Source organism: Diospyros lotus, chromosome 13 (genome assembly GCF_014633365.1).
Source record: "Diospyros lotus cultivar Yz01 chromosome 13, ASM1463336v1, whole genome shotgun sequence".
Classification (NCBI taxonomy): Eukaryota; Viridiplantae; Streptophyta; class Magnoliopsida; order Ericales; family Ebenaceae; genus Diospyros; species Diospyros lotus.
In genome coordinates, this window is record NC_068350.1 from 36,697,959 (window position 1) to 36,716,159 (window position 18,201).

Below are 18,201 nucleotides of genomic sequence, written 5' to 3' on the forward strand. Positions count from 1 at the left end.
ATATATTAGAGGTTAATCAAGACGATCAGCACATGCATGTGACCTTTCTTCTGCTATTTCTTCCTTTAATGGATCATCAACGGCCACTGCTGGTTCTACATTACCCCTACATAGCCATTCATATGTCATTATGCGGCAGCTTATATAATCACAACTTTGAAACACTCGGTCCCCCTAGCATGCAAAGTTTCCTAATTTATGAGGGTCGGGATGGATTATTTGCTTATGCAGCCTTCCTACTTTCTGATCACGAAAAGTAAACTTATTGCTATTACCAAGAATTATTTTTTAAATTTAAAATTTAATAAGATTAAGGTCATAACGGCCAAGTCAAGAATCCAATCTACATGATCATTGCAATTTAGAACCCAATTGAAGATCATATCAACAACTCCTCACTTGCATAGCCGAAAACGGTACGGAAACAAACAAATCATTGAGTGACAAACTATAAACAAAATGCGAGATAACTTCAGAGTAATATAGCTGGACAAGTCTAAACAGAGAGAACTTCAAACCGAAGGAGAGTGATCCATACATCGATCTTAGGCAATCAGGAAAGGCAACACAGTGAGCATGAAGGACTCGTAAGTGAAGGTGGCTGTGCCCGTGTAGTTAGTATCCTTCTCTTTAAACTTTTCAGTCAGCCCCTGCAAAACAATAAATATATCCACCTATGAAGTTGTATCCAACGGCTATGAGGTCATCTTTGTCATATAAGTTAGAGATATGTGCAAAATAAGATTGTGGTTGAGATAAAGAATGTGGCGACCATTCAAGAAAAACAATTGAAGCGGCAACAATTGAAGATAAGAGGTGAGAGTCATAATTAAGATAGGTTGGGCATGTGAGAACAAGAGAGAGAAAATGAAGTATTTGTGAGGTAAGTGAATGAAATGAAAAAAAAAAGTGTAGCAAAAGAGGAAAAAGAAGATTGATGAAAGCTTTATAGGAAAATTTTAAATATAATATAAAATATAATTGCTTGGGATTACCGTCTTTGTGCGATTTTTTGCCAATCGTTCTTTTGATTTCAACAAAGGAGATAAATCATAGGTGAAGACTTTTGTCTCACTACGTAAAATAAGAAGTCAAACTCATGACAACGAATTTCAGTTTAACTCGTACTCTGTATAAGAAGTCAAACTCATGACAGCGAATTTCAGTTTAACCCGTACTCTGAGAGCATAAAATATAATTGCTTGAAAGAGGGATAAAGTTATATGAAAGTTTAAAATTCAGGTGGTTGATCCTATCTTGTGAAATTAAGGCTTAAAATTGTGGGCAATGGTGGTGGTGGTGTATCTATGAAGATTACGAGTTATCTTGATGTCACGAAGACAATGAAGCAATTTGAGGAAAACAAGCAACGGAGAAGAAAGAAAAAAAAACCTTGACGGTGAGACAGCACTCAATGAAATTGTCATATTCGATGGCCTTGGTCTTTCCGGCAGTCTTGTCGAACTTGGAGACCAGTAATTCCAGAACCACCGGCGACACTGCGAATCCTAGGCTGAGCAGCGCCTCTCGCAGCTCCCCGGCATCGATTTTGCCGCTTCTGTCTCTGTCGAATTTCTCGAAGATGCCCTAAAGGCCAAAGCAAATGGAAGGGAATTAGAATGTACCGCAGGAATGGCAAGCAAATCCATGCATAAATTAAGAAGAGATCTTCCACACACAGACACAAACATATATACCCACCCTCCAGCTCTGAAGACTATAGAACACTGAAGTGAATTCCTTTGGTCCTGCAGTTAAACCCATGTATACACACAAATCAGTCCACCATTTAAAAATACCAGTGTGATCGCTAGTCATGTGGATGTGTAAATGAAAAAGATTAAAAAAACTTTTAAGGGAAAGATTTATTTAAAAGATGATGCATTTGTAATTTAGCTTTTGTTTTTTGAAATAAAATTTAAAAAAATATTAGGTTTAGTATAATAATATGATTACTTTTATCTTATCATATCTTAAAAATTATAAGTTCAAATCAAGAAATAACTTTCTAATTAAACTTTCTAACGAAATTTTGTCACTATTTAATTAAAAAATAATGTTAAGAATCATGACTTGACCGATAAGAGTGTTATTAGTTATATAGTGGCTCCTAATTGAAAAAGATTAAGAAAATTATGTATCATTATTTTTTCTATCTAATACATTCTCTATATTTTCTAATGAATATAAAATCTAGGTTACACGAAAACGGAAAACGTTTTTTATACAAAGCAAAAACGTAAAAATAGATATTTTTTTAAAAAAATAAACATAAATAGAGTACAAAACAAGAATGAGAAATATTTCAAAAATGAAAAAATGGCTCTGAGTTGTTTCCGTGCTACATAACATAAGACATTACCTTTAAAAAAATCTTTTGTCAACGTTACTCTCGAGACGCAACATAATAAAACATAAATCCAATACAACAAGCAAAGCACAACACAAAACAGCAATCTCAGCCCAGAATTAGAATTTATTTTTATTAATATATATATATATATATGATAACTAAACCGTAGAGATAAAAAATAAAAATAATAAAATTCATCACACAATCTTATATTGTTTTTTATTTTCAATTATATTTAAATCACCAAACTTAAGGATAATCTAAAGAATTGACATTAATTATTTTTAGATCCTTCAAGTTATATTTATCTTCTAATACCTAAAAATAAAATATAATATAAGTAGAACCAGACAACTAAAACGGACTGATCTTCAATTCAACCAGGATCAGGTCAGGTTATCTGAAGATTGATTTTCTGAGTCCACGTGGCACTTGATTTTCGAGTCACGTGCATAATTTCACTTGGCCAAAAGTAAAATGACAGCTGCCCTTTCTGACGTGCCTCAGCTCCACGTACTGGTGGAGCCTTACCTGCTTTACTTACGTGCATCATTTACGTGGGGATATTAAATGACGGTAATAGCCCCCAACCCAAACAAGGAGCATAGGCGTGCGGGGTACTACGGTCATTCAATTACGAGCATGACTGGAAGGTGCCAAAACTAGACTCCCCCGAGTCAAATTAGAACGTTAATTTTTAAAATTTTATATTTTATAATAATAAATTATTATATCTTAATTTTTATCGCTATAATTATAAAATTTTAACATCATCCTTATAATCAAAGAATTTTAAAATTTATATTAATTTAGTTTCGTTAATGAAATTTAACAACAAATTTAAATTATAATGATTAAAAGTTAAAAGTTAAAATATAATTAATTAATTTAAATTAATACATTCAAGAGGCGCTGTCTTCTTAATGAATCGACATTAATGGATAGCACATGGATATTTGATGAATTCCGTGTAAAAATTGTCAGAGAGAGAGAGAAAGTTAGGGCTAACCGATCTTTCTGGCATTAGAATTGGTGAAGAGGTACATGAGAAGATGAACAGTCCGGATACTGAAGCTCTGGTTATAGGACGATAGAGCCCTCTGCAGCTCCTTGTCGTCGATCACGCCGCTCCCGTCCTGGTCCGCCGCCTGGAAGCACGCCACCACTGTCGGATCCGTCCCCGGCGGGAAGGCCGACGGAACAAGCGACGCGAACGGGCTTCCGTAGGGCTGGCCCGCCGAAGGAGGGTAAGCGGACGCCGGCGGATGGCCGCCGCCGCCGCCGTAGGGCTTATCCTTCGGTGGCTTTTCGTACGGCGCCGATGGAGCGCCGTAGGCCGGATACTGGCCTGGTGGCGGTGCGGCGCCGTAGGGAGCGCCGGCCTGGTACGGTTGCGCCGTCGGCGCTTGACCGTAGCCATAACCGGGTTGATTGTGCGGGTATCCGGACATTTTCACACTTAGAATTCAGAGAGAGAGAGAGGGAGAGAGATTGTGGATCGGTTTGCCTGTTTCAGTGAGGAAGAGCGTAAAACACTTATAGGAGCTGCAGTTGAAATTTGGGTTCGGATTCCAACGCTATTACAGAAATGCCATTTCTTTCCTTAGCACATGTATTGTCACGTTCTCGTATTTATTAGTAAAATAATATCTAAAATTATTTGTAGATTTAAAAAAAATAATTAATATACAAATGTTATTATTATTATAAATATTTATTTTCTTGGTAATAAATAAAAGAACATCACATCTTAAGTTTATACATAACATTTATTTAAATATAATATAGTAATTAAAAATACAATTATTTTGTTACTTTAATTTAGTTGGGATTTAGTTATTTATCTGAATATAAGAATCTACTTGTCTACTGTTTAGACTCATTTCAAAAGTCAAAGTTATAAATGCGGATGGCAATTTAGTCCAACCCTATGAGGGGCCCATCCAACCTCAATTGGATATTTTAATATTATGTATAATTTATTTAAAAATTAATTCTGGTTACCATCCCTACCTATAGTTTTAAATTTTTATTAGTCTTTGTTAATCAATAAAAAATATAAAGTATAAAAAATATTTTAAATTTTTATCATTTTTAATTTATTTATTAAATTTATTTAATAATCTTTAAAAAATAAATCATATAACTTCTTATCTAATATTTTCTCGATATACTTATTTTTTCTCCTTCTAAATAAACATATTTTTAGATCTTATATATAAGAAAAAATGATTCATATATTTTTTAGTACATGATAAAAAATTTAAAATACTTTACAATCTTATTTTAATTATTTCATATCTTAATATAATCTTGTCTTATTCATTTTAATCGTCACTAATTTAAATAAATTATTAAAATTCAAAATTTAAGATTAAGCATGAAAGAGAGAGTCACGTCTCCAAAGCAGCTAGGAAAAAGCCGGTTGGGTCTACTTGTCCATTGTGATTTTTGGTTTAAAAAGAAAAAAAATTGATGGTTAACCAACCATGGGAAAAGGCTATAAGGTGGTTTTTATAGCAAAGGGATTCATTATATTTTCTCAAATTTTTGAGATATCACTTGTGGTTACTTGTAACCTTAGATTAGGAAACATAATTTTCTTTGATTTTTAATAATATTATAAATTTTTTTTTTGAAAATATCGTTATCTTAGAGTAATTTTTATTTTTAGATGACAATATATTTAAAATTTTGCTTCTTCAAAAAATTAATTTTATATCTTTTAATTTGTTTGATGTATTTATAAACAATTTTTATACGATAGGGCATCCCAACTCGATGAAAAATTTTAATAAATTAAGTTTAAAGAGTTAAGCTTAAATCTACGACAAGTTCATAGTATGTTTAAAGTTAAGATAAAAAATGCCTAAACCCACACTTATATTGTATTATTAGCTTGCAAAACTCACCCAAATGATAAAATTCAACTATATATAATCTTAATCTATTATTGTCTTCCCCACAAACTTAAACAAAAGCGTGACTTTTCAAGGAGTAGGTACCTCGTTAATTGTATCACTATTATGTTATTCAGTCTTGAATACAGTGACTGATTTAACTCTCAAGAAATTCCTTAAATAACTAGACCTTACTCTTCTTTTATATAGAAGGTAAGTCTAGATAAACTCCTTCTCGAGATTCACTATAAATATTAAAAATCGAAAAGAGTTAAAAACGATAAATATGTGAATTGATTGATAATCAACCCAAATATATATATATATATATTTGTATGTATGTAAGTGAGGTATTATTAAAATGGGGAGTTGAATCTTCATTAGAAAAAACAAAATTCTTAAATTACTTAAGTTGGACTTAAAAAAAAAAAAAAAAAAAAGCTAGATCTTTTTATTTCTTCAAAGATAAGTAAAGGGTATTTTTGTCAAAGTGGATTCTTTCTTTCTAACGTGTCCACTTGCTTAGGCGGTGCGCGTCAAATGATAATATTCTGATGCATGAGACGCGGCTGCAGTCAACTGCTTCCCAACGGGCACTCAAGCAATTCTACAATTATTATTATTTTTTGCCACTTTCTCCCCCACAAAAATCAACTTAACAATTTGATCCGGTCAACAATGTAAGTAAATTAAATAATATACGTCGGTATTAGCATTTTATATAATGATGTGACAATACCTAAATTATAAGAATGCCCCATACGCTCGTAGTTTCGCTCGTCATATGGATTGCCCGTGACACTGATACGTGATAAGTTCACAATCCAAAAAGGAGTCCAAAAAATTTGACCCAAATCGTGAGATCCATTCCAACTTGACCGGGGTCCTCGAGAGTCGTGTCCGTCCATATCTGGCACCCCATAACAAACTCGCCTATAAAAAGTAAGAGTCCTCATCAGATATGACCAAACTCTCAAACTCTTACATTTATTATTACTCGCATTTACTCTACTGATTTGAGTGTCGGAGTCTACCCCGAGGGATCCTAGTCCTGTCACTTCATTGTCTTACAGGTTGTATTCCCGAGATCCGACATCATCAAGCCTGAAGCTCCACTCCTGAGGTCCAATCGTCGAGACACGTGGTGGTTAGTCTCAAATACCATTATCATATAATAATGTTGTTGAGAGTTCAACATTTAAATAATCATTTATTAACTCATACAATTACGATATTTTTGTATTTCAAGAAAAGATTCGACAATTAAGTTGGTATTTGAATTTTAAAGAACGAACGTGAGAAATTAATAATAAGTTAGTCCAAGTCATAGGTTTTTTTACTTTTAGAATCAATGGGTTTATACCGTTTGATCAGGAAGGACCTGAGTGTGATTTTCACTAAACTATTTCCTACAATATAATTTAGGTAATATGGTTTTGGTTGATGTTTTACCATATACTTTTTGCCCTAACCCAAAACTCTTGTCTCCCTTAACCAAATAAAATAGGGTATGATGACATGAGACAGCTTGATAGAAAAGACGCATATCATTCAGATATAGATATTTATCGTTGATCATTATATTTATAAAAGGTTTAAGCTTTAGAAAAAGTTTTGTGTTCAAGTTTATTTGAGAGAGTTCTTACATATCGATTGTATCTAAAGATGAGCAAAGACTTGATCTGATCTTTAACTATACAAGTTATTCGATAATGAGTTTGTTAGAATTCTATTAAACTCATATTTCCAATTTTGTTATTTAAATAAGGATAAATTACACTTAGTAGCTTGATATTTGAAAAACGATAGTCATCTTCCCAACTCTAATTATATGTTCTTTCTATCGAACTTCTTAGATTTTAAAAAATTTAATATGACAATAATACTTTTCTATTTTTTCTATTTTACCTCTTCTCTCCTCGTATGGAGAACTAGCCATAACTTGGCCATCTATTAATCCATTTTTCTTTACTTTTATGATGATTCAACCATCATCGACTCAGAAAAAGAAAGAGAGACAAAAGTCAACAAACTGTTAGCTTTTGATCTTTTCACCGAGCAAAAATAGAAAATAAAAGGAAAAGAAAAAATATGAACATTTTTGTTGTATTAATAGTTTTAATAACGATAGTGAAAAAAACATAGCGAAAGCTATAAAACTAATAAAAAATAATGTCATTTCTTAAATCTTAAAACTATCTATATCTTCTTTTTGTTGAATTTCAAATGTAAGTTATCTTATAAATAAATAGAAAAACTAACCCATTAAGACAAATCAACCCATGGGTTGAGATTTAATCTTTCATGTACCATGATTATATAAAAGCATGAATTTGAAAAGACACATGTAATATCCGAGAAATTTGAGTTAATTAAAAATAAGTAATTTATTAGAGAAATGAAATTTCAGAGAAAATTGGTATCTGAATAGCCCGAAAAATTGACCAAATCGACTACCGGGAGTGTCCTGAAGCCGAGATGCCGAAGAAAAATGATGTGGCATTAACAAACACCCTGAGATATGATTTATGGTGCAGAAAGAAATCAGATAGGGAATAGTTTTCGGTACAGTAAAATAACAGCTGTCAATTTGGCTGTAATACTGAATTGTTATAGACGACTTCTCGGAAGTCAATGGAAACTTGAGGGGGCTTCGGTTTTTCATAAGAAACAACCCTTCAGTGGTTTCAAGAAAAAACGAAGAGGTTTAAGGCCAAAACGAAGATTCGGGCCTAAGTGTAGTTTTTCGAAATTGCTAGAGGGAGGCCGAAACGATATTTTTCTGGAATCCTCAAGGGTCAAATTGATGTTTTAGGACTTGAGGGTCTTGAAAGCAATTATCAAAAGTTCAGGGGTTAGGTGGAAAAAGGGCCAAAGTGATAATAGCCAAAACTCTGAGGGGCTAAAGTGCAAAATTCGAAAGTTGGGCATGGCCAACACATGGCTGGTCGACCATGGCCGAAATTGGCCACAGGGATGGCACGAGGGAAGGCCAAAGAGCATCTTTGGTTAAAGCATGGGCCGACAACAACCTATGGATTGCCAGAAAAAGCAAGAAAATTGATCAAAAATTCGGTCGGATTATCATGACACCTACAAGTCGCTTTCTTGGTCGGATAAGGCTCGGTTAGGGTCGATCCAGGGAAGGGTTATGCTCATAAGGTAAGGGCGTTTGAGGGCTCGATTTCGCCTATAAATAGGGCTAGGGTTTGGCCAAAAATAGGGGAGAAAAAAGCTTCAAATCGGCCGTGTTATTAAACGAATTGGAGCTCCAAAATAGGGGGCTTTTGAAGCCCATGAGATGTAGATCGTTTCTGGTAAATTTTGAGCATTTTGGTTCACGGTTGATAGTTGTTCGAGGGGTCGCCGGAAAACGAGGCGGACGACCAAGCCGAGGCTTTGGCCGCCCGGTTGAGGCACATCCGGTGCTTGTTTCAGGCATCAAGTTATGCTATCATGATCGACTAGATGAGAGGAAGAGAAAGGTGGAGGAAGCTCGGATCGCCGGCACGGCCGTTGCCGGAGAAGACGACCGGCGCGTGCCGGTCACGCGCAGTCTCTCACGCACGCCTAGTCGCCCTAGCGCGTGCGGGCGCGTAGGCAGTCCGAAAATTTTGGGAAAAATTCCTAAAAATCCAGCAAATTATTTTACGGGGTTCCGTGCAAAAATTTTTAAAGTTGGGATTCCTAATGTCTCGATTTTAGAGCTAAAGAGCCTCATTTTGCGTGAAAACGCAATATCCAGCTAAGTCCAGTATTTTTCCCTTGAAGTTCATAACCTATAATGAATTGTTGTGAAATTAGATTTGAGAAAATAGTCCCGAGGGATTTATTGAAATTTTTGGAAGGGAAAAATGTTGGAAAAATGAAATAAATGGAATATTGAGGATATTTAGTGATTAAATATTATTTTATGATTGAGGTGATCGAGATGATGTGATTGGTGCAACTTTTGAGAGTTGACACGAGAATCAAGGTAGGGACACGCATATCGAGGCGATGCACGCTTTTCGAGAAAATGTAAGTTTATTTCAAATGTGAGTAATTTTATCCTGAACATGGTTTGTGAGTTATCCTATCCTATATGATGTTTATGAGATGATTGTTTATATGCATGTTATTTATGAATGCAATATTAATTTTGTCATATTGCATGGAAAGTCGTGATATTTGCATAGCACGATATTATTGTCATATTGATATTTGTGCATGAAAATGGGATATTGCCCCTAGAGTGTAGCCGTAATTCCCCAAGGGTGTTGAGGGAATAACGTTAGGCATATCCTGTAGAGGTTCGGGATTTGCCTAGGATTCCTAGCCGGGCTTGCGGGCCAGGGAAGTTACACTAAGGGCAAAATGTTGTTCATGTTATTGCATCATGCATTCGTATATCTGTTTTGGACCCTTACTAGAAGTTTCATCTTCTAATGGGTTATGCCCCTGGAACATTCAACGTTCTAGTTTTAGACTTGCAGTCAGGGCAAGAAGCAGGTTGAGATATGACGGCACGTGATGGCGTAGCCGATAGATTCAGCGAGCTGACTCGGATATATTTTAACTGATGCTTTATTGATGTTTAGCCTTGTTAGAATATTATGGAATCTCCATGTATTTATGTATTTCAATATTGAGGATATGATGTTAATTATGGTACGAATTCTTATGTTATAAATAAAGTGAGTTGATTATGTACCATATCAGGTTTCGATTATCGCTTCCACATTTTTAATGATTTGCTGGGGGTTTTGTTCGGGACTCGGTACTTAAGGTTTAAGTTATGTACCGGGAAAGAAAGAAAAAAATAAATTATGTATATTTTGGGCCCCAGCATAGTGACACGCTCGGTAAGAGAAAAGCGGGGTGTTACAACACATCTATATAAAGGTATAAATTTTAAGAGACAAATATTTTATTTATTTCGTCTGATTTTTTTTTTTTATATCAAGACTGTCGACGTTTGGAATTGATCGACCGTGATTCGTCAGTCGCACTAATGTAATGAACCCAAAAGGTAAAATGATGTGTGGTATAATTCTATTTGTTGATCCACCGGCTGGTCGGCTCCTACAAAATACTCTGACGCTCAAGTAAATAAGCAAAGGAGATGATACAGAGTATTAGCAAATTGGTTAAGATAGCATACCATGGCTCTAGGGAAAGCTGGCTGATATATAGGAGGAGAATATGTCCTCATGCATGTGCTGTACGTTTACGAGTGATGGGACAGAATGTCCGGCTTAGATGGAGGTGCCCAGGTGGTGGCACAATGCCAACGAGACCCTCATTAATATGGATGTGATCTGCCATTAATGAGGATAGTATCTGAGACGAGCATGCGAAAATCTAGAAGTGGCTGCATTGATATTATTGTAGGCGAGTATAGGGTCAGGATGAGACCGACTTGAGCCAGAAAGATGGGTTGAGAATATGGGCTAGGTTGGGCCTGGGTCACCCAACTAGAATAATCCCTAGTCCATAGTTGTTCTCTGGTTACTCTGCAGCCTTCTTATTATGCTTGTTGATCAATTAGGCCAATAGTTGGAAACGTAGTTGGGAGTTTGCTCAATATATCGCTAGGAGCTCGCTCGAAGTATCACCGGGAGCTCCCTAGTTTAACGCCCGCTTAGTCTCGCGATCTGAGTTCGGGCTCCAATGATATGTGAACTTACTCCAACGAACTCAGTTTGGAGCCTACTAGGTTTTAGGCGATTGAGCCGGCTTGCTGGGTCGAGCCTAGCCCATAAGAAGTAATGTGAGAAATACCCGTAACATAAACCCTAAACCCTAAGCTATAAAACTAATAAAAAATAATGTCATTTCTTAAATCTTAAAACTATCTCTATCTTTTTTTTTTTTTGGTTGAATCTCAAATGTGTTGAATGTAAGTTATCTTGTAAATAAATAGAAAAACTAACCCATTAAGACAAATCTGCCCATGGGTTGAGATTTAATCTTTCATGTACCATGATCATATAAAAGCAAGAATTTCAAGAGACACGCCTATATAAATGTATAAATTTTAAGAGGTAAATATTTTATTTATTATGTATATATATATATATATATTTTATATCAAGACTAACTTGATTTTCAGATAATATATTGGGGGATCGGGCCTCGCTTTTGCAAGTTGAGCAAGTTTTAGACAAACTCGAGATTGTGCATAGTTATAGGACACATGATTTTGGACAGAAGTGGTGACAGAAATGGTGATGGTGATCAAGTCCAACCATCATAAAAAACTATTATTATAAGAATAAAAAAATTATGTCAAAAAGCAATTATATTTTTATTTTTTATATATTTCAATTCTAAACCAACAAAAGAAATGAAGAAAACAAATATATATAAATCCACAATTAATAATTATGGGGTATTTGGCAAAGTTTCTAATCAAGCGTCGATCTACGGCTTAATATTTTTCTTTTGCTTTATCTTTAAAAATCGAGTAGTAACTTGATTATCAGAGATTAACCAAAGAGACATTTGCCTCGAGCTTGCAAAAGTTAATAGGTGATGTCTCGAATTACAATTTTTAACATTAAATGTGTATAATAAAAATTTTATTTATAGTATAAATCGTTTCGTTACTACCCGTTATTGATAACTTATACTTAGAATTATTATGAATTCATATGTATTTTATTAATTTATAATAATTATTTATCGAGCTTAGTGATAGGTATAGCATTTATTTTTTTTTCCATAAATGTGTTTAGCAAAGTCAACTATAAACTTTGACTCCCATAAAAAAACCTATAAGCTTTGAATTCTATTAAAAGTCAACTCTAGCACGTGCACACGTGAAATCGAGCTGTGAGTATTCTCAAAGACCAGCTGTGAATTATTGTGTGTCTATATATATATATATATTCAAATAATTGATACAATTTTAGTTAGTTTGATTCGATAATTTTAATTATTTCAGTTAAATTAAAATTTTTCTCACTAGAAAGGGAGGATTTGTATAGTATATTAAATAAAGAGTACATTACATTATTAGTATTTGAATTTTGTGTTTTATAATATAGTACCCATTATATTTAATTTTTGTTACAATTTAGTATGTTTTTAGATTTTATCAAATTTTATTAAGAATAATTGATGTAATATACAAACTCAAAAACGGCTTAATAATAAAATTAACATCGACCCTGTAATAAGGATGCGTTTGATAGAGTTGGAAAATGAGGATGGAATTTTAATTTTATAGAATTTCAATTCTCATCCCAACTCCTAAAAATTTCAATTCCTTGATTTCAAGAAAAATATTCATTTTTTTAACTAAAATGGAATTCAAATTCCATAGAATTGAAAAGTTATTTTATAGAATTTCTTAGAATTTAGATGAAAAATGAATTCCATATTTATTTTTCATGTCTATCAAACGTACCCTAAGTAATTTTGAATTCTATTAATATAGTTTAATGGTTGGATTCATATTAGATGATTTTATTTTTTTCTATTAATATAGTGTTTGTTAACCAATATATGAGATGAAAAAAGTCAAATATGGAAAACATTCCAGATATTTGTTATTTTTAACGTATTTGTTAAACTTCTATAGTGACAATTGAAAAATAAGTCACGTGACTTCTTACAGATAAAAAAAAAAAATAACACTTAAGTCATTTAGTGTATTTCAAAACATTTAACAAATAATTTGATAAAAATCTTGAAATACTTCACAGTCTTATCTTGATTATTTCATATCTTGGTTCAAAAAATATTTTGCCCTTATCATGATACTCCCTTATTTTGCTCATTTTAACAAATACTATCTAAATAAATAAATATGTAAAAATTAAATTGTAATGTAAAAGTAAAAAAATTAAATTTATCATCATATAATTATACAATAAATGAATCGCTGGCCATCAAACTTGGCACGGCCCAATTTTTTATATAGATGGATCGGGTCGAGCTCAACGAGCTTAGGCCCAATACCCTACCCAGTCCAGTTCAAAAACAAGATTGGCTCAACTCGGCCCCCCCCCAGCCCAACTCATTTTGCCCAGATTAAATTTATTTTTTAAAATTATAAATACACAATTATATATTAATCATATACAAAAAAAACTATAACCGCCTTAAATAAATGCTAAATATATATTTTTTGAATGGGGAACTTTTTATACCCTCTAAATATTTATAAAATTTAATATAGTTTTAAAAGTGTAATTAGATCATTAAAAATTAGAAAATGAAAACTATTAAAAGATAAAAAGTTTCAACTTTTTAATTTTTAACTATAAATTATTATTTTTTATTTTAAGAGTAAAATTTGTGCTTTTAAAAATATTTTTATATCATGTTCATTAAATAAATAAATATAGTATTTAAAAATTAATTTTAAAACCATATTAAAACTAATTAGGCATGGTTTCCTGCCTTGAGCGGGCTCACGAATCGAATCATGTTTTATTTTGCGTTAACATGTCGAGCCCAAACTCATCCTGTCCCATGAATGAGACAAGTTCAATCTATTTGATGTCACTGGTTCTTTTTTTTTATACCAATTTATTTCATCACCTTTCTTTCTTTTTTTTTGTATGATTTTTTTTAAATATACTCATTATATTAGAAATTTAAGACAAATGTCTTATAATATTTGAAAAAATATAACGAGTATAATTATATTTTATTATCGTGTTACAAATTTCTCTTATCATTAATTAAATATTTAAAATAATCAAAATATCTTTATAAGCGAAAACTCCCCCATATTTCTCACATGTTTGTCATGGTTGCTGACAACTATAAAGGCGATATTTCATCAGTGGTGGGTTTTTTTTAGAAACCTCAATGTCAAGTTTCCATTATTTCTTTATATAGATGAGCTTAGAATTTATTACCAAATCACACCAATTTAGTCAAAAGTCAAAACCTTTATCTCTCTTTGTTTTCGTCTTCATCTTCTTCTCATGGCGTCAACATTTTTAGATCTTTCACTATTTCTTCATCTTATTAACACTAAAATATGAATCTTAGTGTTGGGGTTCACATTAGAACCCAAAAATGCTGGAAATTGTTGGGATTCAATGAACACTAGTTATAGTCAATAACGTTAATCATTGTCGGTATTTTATTTTTTAATTTTGTATCTTGTTTGTTGAAATCAATATGAGACGAGAGAGAAATACAAAAGTGATGATAGAGAAAAAAAGGTGTCTTTGGTCATTTTGTTTGCTTTTTAACGATGAGGGAGATGACTATTATTTATATAATGTGTTAGGTGTATTTGCAATTAAATAAACTTAATAATAGTTATTGTAGTTTAATATTTTTCGCATGTATTGAATAACTTGAGGTATCTAAATTAATCACGTGCTATCACATGTTACAAACGAGTGATAACACGTGATTGGTCTCAAAAATATAAAATATTTTTCTCTATCCATATACTTTCATTTGCATATCTTTTCATATATTTTTTCTATTTATATTCCTCTTTCTTTTTTGTTTGTCTTATTTGTTATCTCTGTATGTTTCTTAATATTTTTTCTCTAAAAGTGTGAAATGTTTATCTTTCACATTTTTTTATATCAATAAACTTTATGATATTTTCATTAATGTCAAAAGTAAATATCAATTATAGAATCAAAAGCAAATTCATCAAAAAAAGGTTATAACTTGTGAGTTAATCGTCTTTCAGCTTCAACTACGTGATATCATTGTGATTTTGTTTAGTTTTTTTTTTTAATTGATTCAACGTATTTACTCTGGTTCACTTATTTTGTACGATAAGATTTGATGATTGAACCAATTAAGTTTTTTTTTATCTACAAATTAATCGTCGGTTAAAATTAATGATTTTTCACTTACCCAATTTTTATTGTTAAATCTAATTGATTGCCATCTCGAACCTAATTGAGCCGGTTAAATTTGTCAGTTGGATCCAAACCGAATGATATTACTATACGTGTATAAATTTTAAAATAATTATTTATGAGGTGTAATTAATTTAAGGAGATTTTTTTTTTTAAATTGTGGGTTAATTAAGTGGAGATGCGTTAAAAAAGAAAAAGAGAAAGAAAAAAGAAAAAAAAAAAAAAAGGGAGAGGTGTCCTAAGCAGTAAGCACAGGAGGCCTACGGACGACCGATCAGCCTCGACGGAAAGCATGCCAACGAACGACGCCGTATCGGCACACGTTAGCAACTTCCATCGCCTGCTGCGCCCGCAGTCGCTTCCCCCCTCTCCCTACGCCGTGCTTCCTTATCCTGCGGGGCATCCCCTCTCTGCTTCTCTCTCTCTCTCTCTCTCTCTCTCTAGGGTTGGAATTAGGTTCCTTCCTTCTCTTTCCATTCGGTGGCCATAACATTCTGCCACCGTCAATGCTCTGTGGAGACCTAGGGTTTCAGTTCTCCTCTTCTCCACATTCTTCTCCAAGCGCGGCCTATGGACGCCAAGCGGCACTCTAACAGCTCTTACTCCTACTCCAATCTCTTCAATCTCGAGGTTCGTGACGTGCCTTTCCGCTTGCCTCAGATTCGATTTCTCTTCTTTCTGTCTTTTGATTGGAATTTGTTCGCGTGAAGTTGTCTATTCATTCTGTAATAATTTAAGTAGGGCACGGTGAATTGATCGAATTTATTCGTTTTTTAATTCCCAGACATTTGGAATGATTTTTTTTTTTCCGGATATTTTTTGATTTTCTTTGAATTGTCTTGTAGTCTTTGGTGAACTTTCCACTGCCACAACAAGATGATGGTTTTGATTATTATGGGAATAGTAGTCAGGATGAGAGCAGAGGTAGCCAAGGTAGGCACTTTTGTTTTGTTAACAGTTTGGATTAACCATCCAAAACATGTACTTCCACTGAACAAATTCATAATCGTATCTTATACTATTGCATAGTTTGATTTGTTTTTTTGTTTTGATCAGCTGGAAGATTTGAGCCAATTTAGCTTTAACTAATGTATATGGGCTTGTGGCTTCTGACGGTTGCAAATAGGTGGAGCCATGGGGAGTCGCAGTAATGGGGTTATGTCAAAGAGGGACTTGAAGCTGGCTAAGAAAAAAAGAGGGAACAGATATAGTAGCGACGAGGACGAGGACAGCAGTTACGCTGTTCATATTACAGAGGAAAAGTATAGGGCAATGCTTGGAGAACATATCCAGAAGTACAAGAGGAGGCTCAACAATTCCTCTGCAAGTGCTGCATCTGCCCGAATTGGGACTAAAAGTAGTTCCAAGGGTCGGAAATCAGGAACTGAGCATCGGGGAGGATTACATGAAACTGAAACATCTGATTTTATCAATGATGTGAGTCCCCAAAAGCTGGGGAACTATCATGAAGTGGATTTTGCTCCAGAATATGCCATTGATAGGTTTTCTTCTTCCTTGTAGTCTTGTGTGATTGCAGAAATTTTTGAAATGCCTGTCACTTGAATCTTGGAATGTTATTGTTTATTTTATTGAAATTTGGAGAGGACTCTGCAGATCAATTTATGAACCAGCTTTACTGGATATCGGGAATGGAATTACTTATAGGATACCTGCAACATATGAAAAGTTAGCGTCATCACTCAACTTGCCTAGCATGTCAGATATTCAGGTGGAGGAGTTTTACCTGAAGGGCACTCTTGACCTGGGTTCCTTGGCTGCAATGATGGCAAATGACAAGAGGTTTGGGCCCCTAAGTCGGGCAGGGATGGGTGAAGCACGGCCCCAATACGAATCACTTCAGGCAAGATTGAGGGCCATGTCTGCTGGCAACTCAAGTCAGAAGTTCAATCTGAAAGTCAGTGAAAGTGGGTTGGATTCATCTTCCATTCCCGAGGGAGCAGCTGGAGGAATAAAGAGATCTATATTGTCAGAGGGTGGAATGTTGCAGGTGTACTATGTAAAGGTGTTGGAGAAAGGAGATACATATGAGGTCAGTTGTTATTGTTATTTTTGGTAGTTGCTTTTCCTTTTATTTATTTTTTAAGATATAATAAGTTGATTATGATATACTAATATTTTTTGAGAAGTGGAAGTTCCTTTTTTTCTTAGAGGTGTGGATTTGTGATACAGATTATAGAACGAAGTTTACCTAAGAAACAAAAAGTGGAGAAAGACCCTTCTATGATTGAGAAGGAAGAAATGGAGAAGATAGCAAAATTTTGGGTAAACATTGTAAGAAAAGACATACCAAAACACCATAGGAATTTTACAAACTTCCACAAGAAGCTAACAGCTGATGCCAAGAGAATCTCAGAAACTTGTCAAAGAGAGGTAAACAGAATTTATTTGGGACATTATTTTCTTATCTTCAATTTTGGAATTGATATTCTATGTTTAAACCTTGAGTTTGGTTAATCGGCTTTAACGTTAGTCTTTAATTTCATGTATATTTGACCTTTTCAGAGACGCTGTTCTATTCTGCAACCTTATTTTATTGATGGCTTTCCTTTTCCAGGTGAAAATGAAGGTGAGCAGATCACATAAGTTAATGAGGGGTGCTGCAATTCGCACAAGAAAACTGGCCAGAGACATGCTGTTATTCTGGAAGCGAGTTGATAAAGAGATGGTAGACTCTTTCTCCTTTGTTAAGTTGCTGAAACACAACTTGGTTTATAGGCTTTGGCAGCATAATTATGTAATTGGCAAACTTATTTGAAGTGGATATCAAACTTCTCTCTCCTTCCTTATATATTTTGATATGTATTTTGTTTTGAAAGTGTCTTCTATGCTCGTGCATGTATGTAAGCTGTTTTTATATTTACATGATGGTGTTATTTCTTGATCCTTGGTGGTGTGTAGATGAGGTTTGTGCATTATTGCCAACGAATTGTACAAGTTCTGTCAATGCTTATTTGACTTGCAATCCTTTATTTGCCTTTTTGTTTATATGAGGTTTCATCTTTAATTGCTAACATCAATCGTATTCTGAAATCTAAAGTTGAAAAGCATTAGGGTGATTACGAAGAGAAGTGTTCTTATCCATTTAGATAGTTATTCT

At 33.7% G+C, this 18,201-nt stretch overlaps 2 protein-coding genes across 3 annotated transcripts in view; one reads left to right on the plus strand and one right to left on the minus strand.

The window, feature by feature from the left end:
- Nucleotides 1-372: 372 nt before the first annotated feature.
- On the minus strand, nt 373-3,872 carry LOC127789069 (calcium-binding protein CBP-like). Its single transcript, XM_052317826.1, has 4 exons — nt 3,363-3,872; nt 1,702-1,748; nt 1,393-1,587; nt 373-650 (listed from the first exon to the last, which is right to left on the minus strand). The coding sequence occupies exons 1-4, from the start codon at nt 3,802-3,804 to the stop codon at nt 546-548; spliced, it is 789 nt and encodes a 262-aa protein (XP_052173786.1). The 5' UTR covers nt 3,805-3,872; the 3' UTR covers nt 373-545.
- Nucleotides 3,873-15,481: 11,609 nt separating this feature from the next.
- LOC127788591 (chromatin-remodeling ATPase INO80) overlaps nt 15,482-18,201 on the plus strand; it is a 33,634-nt gene continuing 30,914 nt past the window's right edge. Inside the window, exons 1-6 of one of the 2 annotated variants that reach the window (XM_052317054.1) lie at nt 15,482-15,713; nt 15,929-16,016; nt 16,210-16,585; nt 16,698-17,133; nt 17,274-17,474; nt 17,659-17,769. In XM_052317054.1, the coding sequence (XP_052173014.1) occupies nt 15,654-15,713; nt 15,929-16,016; nt 16,210-16,585; nt 16,698-17,133; nt 17,274-17,474; nt 17,659-17,769 (1,272 nt within the window). In that variant the 5' untranslated portion in view covers nt 15,482-15,653. Of the gene's footprint in view, nt 15,714-15,928; nt 16,017-16,139; nt 16,586-16,697; nt 17,134-17,273; nt 17,475-17,658; nt 17,770-18,201 lie in introns of both variants that reach the window. The other variant, XM_052317055.1, reaches the window with a different exon arrangement.